This window comes from Phytophthora infestans, genomic scaffold (assembly GCF_000142945.1).
Source record: "Phytophthora infestans T30-4 supercont1.220 genomic scaffold, whole genome shotgun sequence".
In the NCBI taxonomy this organism is placed as follows: Eukaryota; Oomycota; class Peronosporomycetes; order Peronosporales; family Peronosporaceae; genus Phytophthora; species Phytophthora infestans.
The window spans coordinates 48,982-54,683 of NW_003303539.1; the positions used below are offsets into that span (position 1 = coordinate 48,982).

A 5,702-nucleotide genomic window follows, 5' to 3' on the forward strand; every position below is an offset into this window, starting at 1 on the left:
GAGCACATCTCGGCTCGCGAAGTGGCCGTGGACCAGCAAAAGTGGTAGTTATTCCCCCGTAGTTAGACTGAGAGGGTGTAGCTCTCAATGAATGGGCTACACAAAGCTGCTACATTGACCTCGTGGGACGCTTGAGTAAAGTAGTCGTGTAGGGCTCTCTGGATAGATATGAAATTCATAGCAATTTAAAAAAAAACATTTCAGCAGAAAAAGTTTCTTGAAATTGCGTGGTGAAGATACCGGTATAGTCGAGATGAGAACATCGCGAAAGAGCCTGAGTACTGTATTCTATGTGCCGATCCCATTAAGTTTTATGCTGTAGGCGAGTGCAACCATCACGGTATCTGTAGCAAGTGCTCCATGCGCATGCGACTCATTATGGACGACCGCAACTGTCCCATGTGCAAGCAGCCACTTGACCGCGTGGTTGTCAGCAGCACTTCGCGTCCGTACGAGAGCTTTGAGCTCTGGGGCGACGCAGCAGGACCAGATTCCGTGCTGGACGAGCCCTCCGAGACGATCTACGTCGACTGCAAAGCGCACTACTACGAACTGCGCAGTCTGCGCGAGTTTAAGTGCAGGATGAAGCGCTGCCGAGAGCTGAAGCACTCGCTGGGCCAACTGAAGGAACATTTACGCCAAGATCACGGGGTGGAGTTCTGCGAGCTCTGCTTGAGTCACCAGTCGTTCTTTATTCAGGAACAGGAGGTGTTTACCAAGGGCGCATTGAAAGGACACAACATTGGACGTAGTCGAGGAGGTCCCACGGGTCAGAAACACGCCAACACAGGAAAGGATTTCCACCCAATGTGTCAGTTCTGTCGGAAACGATTTTACGGGGACAAGGAGCTGTACGAGCATCTGGAACGCGACCACTTTAAGTGCCACATCTGCAAGGTGGAGAACGAATACTTCCGCAACTAGTGAGTATTGTGATGTTTCCTGTGCTATGTCGCAACGATCCTAATGTCTAACAATTCGCTTTATGTTGCAGTGCAAGTCTGGAAACACATTTCCGTCGAGAACATCATTTGTGCGAGGACCGAAGATGGTACGCTCACGGTACTTCTGTTTCGATTAGTTCTATGCATATCGGTTCTGACGGGTGTACATTTGTCGCAGTCTTGAGATGCGCTTCGTTGTTTTCCCGAACGATGTCGAGTATCAAGCGCATATGAGCTCCATTCACGGCGTTCACAATCGTCTTCAGTTTAATTTTCAAGTCGCGCGTGGTGGCAGTAACCCTGTTAGTGGACCAATTACTCCAGGTTACGCCGACGAAGTGCCAGATCATTGGAACTACGGCGTCAGTGACCACCCGCCGTCACCTCCAGTGCGACTTGAGGAAGCCTTCCCGGCACTGCCAACACCTGCTGGACCAGCGCCAGCTCCAGTGTTGAGACCAGCTATTACTCGACCTTCAAGCGGCCACACACAGGGTCCGTCTCCAGCGAGACAGGTCCCCACTCCTCCTCGCGGTCAAATCGTGCGCAACCAGAGACTGGCACAAGCTCTTGGAGTGACTAGACCGGGACTTGCTAGGGGAGATACCGCTGCTTTCGAGGAAGAGATGAAGACTCCAAGCTACCCCGACGATTTGGTGGCCTGGGGTAAGGCGAACACAAGCTACCTCACTGTGGTTGAGCGTCGATTGGAACGTATTGTGCAGGAACCGTCTTGCCATAGCGTCAGTCTGCGAGTGATGTCGGGAGAAGAGGTGCGTTAAGTTAGCTTGCTTTGGAGGCTGTGTTGTGACTGGACGCTAATTCGCTGTTATTTTTTCTTCTTACAGCGAGCTCTGATGCACCAACTGGCTTCGTTTTACGGCGTCGTGTCGGAATCCTTCGGCGAGAAATCCGCATCGTCGAATTTTCGTTCTTGTAGCGCGACGAGGCGCGTGTGCCCTCAGTGACGCTGTCTGCGCACATCAGCAATCTCACCAGGCCGGGTACGAGCAGCCCAAGCTTTGAGTCGACTGAAGTTTCCTTCGAGCTGGCGTGTTAGCACGCCTTCCTCCAGCCCAACTGTGCCGGGGCTAAGCTAGAAACGCCCGTTTCCCTTTCAACGGGGGCTGGGAAACACATCGAAAACCCCTGTGGTTGCTCCAGTCGTTGCGGATGCCTGGAGTGACGAGGAAGATGAAGCTGCGACGGAGGAAGAGGGCACTGCTGACAGCGCCGACTCACAGGAGCACAGCGAGGAGACCGAGGAAAAGTCGTCACCAGAGCGACTTGTGGGTGCAGCGGGAAGCAGTGAATACCCCCACGACTCCGCCGAAACAGAGGCTCTCAAAGCGAAAGTTGCCGCGATCAAGTTAGACGAAGAGGAATGGGATTAGTAGGGCGTGTGCTTAAAGTTGTCACAAAACAAGAACCAATGGTATAACGTTAACTTCGTTCTGTTGAAGAGGTATGTACTACGTAGTACGTACTTCAGAGGTACTTAATAGAGCTTTTATCACTAACTGTTGCTCACACGATAAACGATGTAGCCGCTCGCCACGGAGATGACGCCAACTACCAGTAGCATTTTCAATAGACTGATAGCCACCGACACCGACGCGTGCCTGGTGTCCTTGTGCAGAGCCTGTTTGACCTTGTCCACGGCGACCCTAGCGTTGGTACCTTTGGCTATCTTCTCGAAAAAACCGCTGAGTTGGGTGGCTCCAGGAAACGCTCTCTCTTCCTCTGCGGTCATCTTCTTGATGTCTTTGAGGTAATGTTTCACGTTTTCAGCCGTTGTGAGGTCATAATTGTAGGTCTGTTTAGGTTTCTTGGTCAGCGAGGCGCGTTCAGCGCTGGCAAGACTGTTGCAACAAGCAGCGAGGATGAACGCCACCACGAGCAGGAAGCAACCGAGACGCATGAGGGACTGATTCCGCTTTGGAGGTAACGTGTCAAGTGAGCTCGGCCTGAGCAGTGTCGACTGGCCAATACGCCGGAGCTCGTCCGACGACGGAAGGGCGACATGAGGCTTTGACACACCGACACAAGCCAATCATTGGCAAAGGCGCTTCTAGGGTTTGTACATGGACGACGTGCACATCCTTTTCGCCAGTCTTACCGGCTGAAGTGAATCTTTATCTTTGGTGCCGACCAAACTTTGGCCATACGGTAAGCTGACAATCACGTACAGAAATGAAAGAGAAAAGGGAGTTTAAGTGCTGGGATTAAAAGAGTACGCTCTGCTACCGGTAAGAAGTTTTGCATTTGGAGGCCGTTCTTGACAAACAGATTGCTCAAGCCGTAAGAGGCGATGGCCCCTTTAATAGCGACGATGTCGGCGCTTGGCCTTCTTCTTCAGGTGTGTTGTCTTGGCGTCCCGAGGGTGTTTTAACTTCCGTTCGAATAGCTTGACCACCCTTTTACGACCAGCTTTCAAGGCGATTTCGGCAGCGTCCCGAATAATAGAAGCCCCTCGGCGTTCGTCGCACACGATCCAGTACAGCCATTCAACGACCGTTGCGTGTCCGTGTCGCTTAATTTCTCTGGATACGTTGTCTTGACCCACTTGGCAACATGACCGCAACTGGTGGCGGCAGTGAAGGCCCGTTGCATCTCGTCTTGACGGCGGAATTCCAAAAGCAAAAACTGCACCACATTTAGGTGACCTTGAGCTGCAGCTCCGCCAATCGCCGCCTTGCTGCAGCCTTAAAGTGTAGCCATTGCACGACCTCCAAATGTCCGTTCGTGCCATTGCCCTACTGAATACTACTTAAGTACGGGGTAGTGCAAATATCCACTGAAATTCGTTTTAACTTTATTTCCCCGGTAGAACAAAAGTTATCGCCACGGTTAATTCCTTAACGGACCGAAGAAATATCAAGGTCAAGATTCGACAGCATTATGAAAGTAATACAGTATGTCATATTAGTGACTACCGAGTCGTTCAGATGATATGTAACAGGATATCATATTTATCAGTGATCACTTAGTACGGGTTTAGCTTACACCATAGGCTGACTGTTTATGTTGCCCCAGCATTACAGGTATGTTGTTGTAATTTGGAACTGCACGGATTTCATTCTTGATTTCCACTTGGTCTGCGCTGGAGATGACGGCCAACGATTATGAGCTCTTTCGTCAATTCTTCCGGATAAGCATCGAGCATCGAACGCCCAACGCTACTTTGGGAACGGGGCACCCAGACTTTAGTGAACAGGGTATTTACCTGTACGATACTTCAAAGAGCTACTTGAGAGCTTCAGAATTCACGTTGTGAGAAAGTTCGGGTTTACCAGTATTTATTTTCATGATCGAGGCACCAAGCTTCTGAGCGATCTCGTCATCAAGAAAGATTACCCTCCAAACTAATTCGTGCGGATCCCGAGGCATTGCATAACAGGATTGTTACCTGACAAAGCTTTTTACGCAGCGTGGAAGATGCAGTGCGTAATCGGCTTCATGAATACCGACTATGATATTTTGCGCGTGGACAGATCCGACACGCGGGTAACAGATCTCGTCAAAGCGAATCATTTGAGTACATCACATCTGTCGTTGGCTCCAGCCTCCCCCCCCATGGCATTTTCACGGAGATAGTTGCAAGTGCAAATCGGGGACGAAGAGCGGCAAGAAGCTTAGTTCGGCGTCAAGACGCCGAACGCCAATCCACCATCTGAGAACAGAAGCGTGTGCTTCGCCAGCGGCACCGCGCTGGAAAAGAGCGCACCCGAAAATCACAACGAACTGCTAATCGGAACTTTGAGCGTAACGCAAATAGTATGTCTAGGGAGCAGTTCGAATGTCGGGAGGGGTGGCGCTTAGCTCGCCAAGCGCGTCGAGTCGAACGCATTGATCTGCATCAGGAAAACAAAAAACAGGAGTTACAAGTCTACCTCGAGCAAGAAATTCCCTCAACGGATGTCAAGAGGATCTACATGACAGAAATTCAAGATTCAGGGGTCGTTGAGGAGGTTCAACTGCAGACCATGCAGCTACAAAATGCCGTTCGTCTGAATCAAGCAATACCCTTTATTAGATAGACGTTAATACGAACGACGTACAAAACAAAAAAAAACTTTGTCGTAGAAGAAGAGGTATGCTGTTAATTTTTTTGACTGTAGTATTCTAACTTGGCTGTATTCAATGTCACTGGTGAAGTATCCTTTTGTGAATGCGCCGATCAAAATAAAATGCTGGGACGTCCTCGAAATACGACATCGGAGAGGTCGATGCCATCATCGTCTCAAAACTGCCCATGCTCGCTTCATTCCTGTCCATGCTCGCTTCATTACCGTCCATGCTCGCTTTGTTAAGGCCTGACACCGAGGCTTGGGGCGGCTTGCAAATGGAGGCTGGTGGCTTGTTCTCGTAGTCGAACTCGGTGCTCGCATACGACAACTTCTCATCAGAAGCGAAGCTCTTGGGATGCTTTTTTTCTTGTGTTTCTTGCCTTTCTTGTCTTTCTCAGACGATCTCTTCTTGTGTTTGCGATGCTTATTTCGATTCTTCGACTTAGACTTCCGTTGAAGTAGCCTCTAAACAGTTTGATTACCGTGACCTAGTCACTCCAGAATATTATAATGAGATTTAGGAGGTCCTGTTTAAGTCGGTATGACTGGCTTAAACTATACAGACACTAATGGCTGGTGTACAGCTATTGGTGGCTTCCTAATACTAATAAAGTACTCACTTCGTCTTTTGACGCCTACAAGTAACGTCTTCTTCCTCTCCCTACTTCTTCTCGACCTGCCATACGAG

The 5,702-nt window shown here is 49.9% G+C and overlaps 3 protein-coding genes across 3 annotated transcripts; 2 read left to right on the forward strand and 1 right to left on the reverse strand.

Annotated features, from left to right (window-relative positions):
* Positions 1–360: 360 nt before the first annotated feature.
* Positions 361–1,912, forward strand: PITG_20706 (uncharacterized protein; the record flags this gene model as incomplete). The annotated part of the gene is made up of 4 exons (XM_002895226.1): positions 361–923; positions 995–1,051; positions 1,123–1,717; positions 1,793–1,912. The coding sequence occupies 4 exons, from the start codon at positions 361–363 to the stop codon at positions 1,910–1,912; spliced, it is 1,335 nt and encodes a 444-aa protein (XP_002895272.1).
* A 548-nt stretch (positions 1,913–2,460) lies between these two features.
* Positions 2,461–2,865, reverse strand: PITG_20707 (uncharacterized protein; the record flags this gene model as incomplete). Its single annotated transcript, XM_002895227.1, has 1 exon — positions 2,461–2,865. The coding sequence occupies one exon, from the start codon at positions 2,863–2,865 to the stop codon at positions 2,461–2,463; it is 405 nt and encodes a 134-aa protein (XP_002895273.1).
* A 1,188-nt stretch (positions 2,866–4,053) lies between these two features.
* PITG_20708 (uncharacterized protein) lies at positions 4,054–5,616 on the forward strand (the record flags this gene model as incomplete). The annotated part of the gene is made up of 3 exons (XM_002895228.1): positions 4,054–4,172; positions 4,732–4,948; positions 5,599–5,616. 3 exons carry the CDS (start codon positions 4,054–4,056, stop codon positions 5,614–5,616), a joined length of 354 nt encoding a protein of 117 aa, XP_002895274.1.
* Between the last annotated feature and the right edge of the window lie 86 nt (positions 5,617–5,702).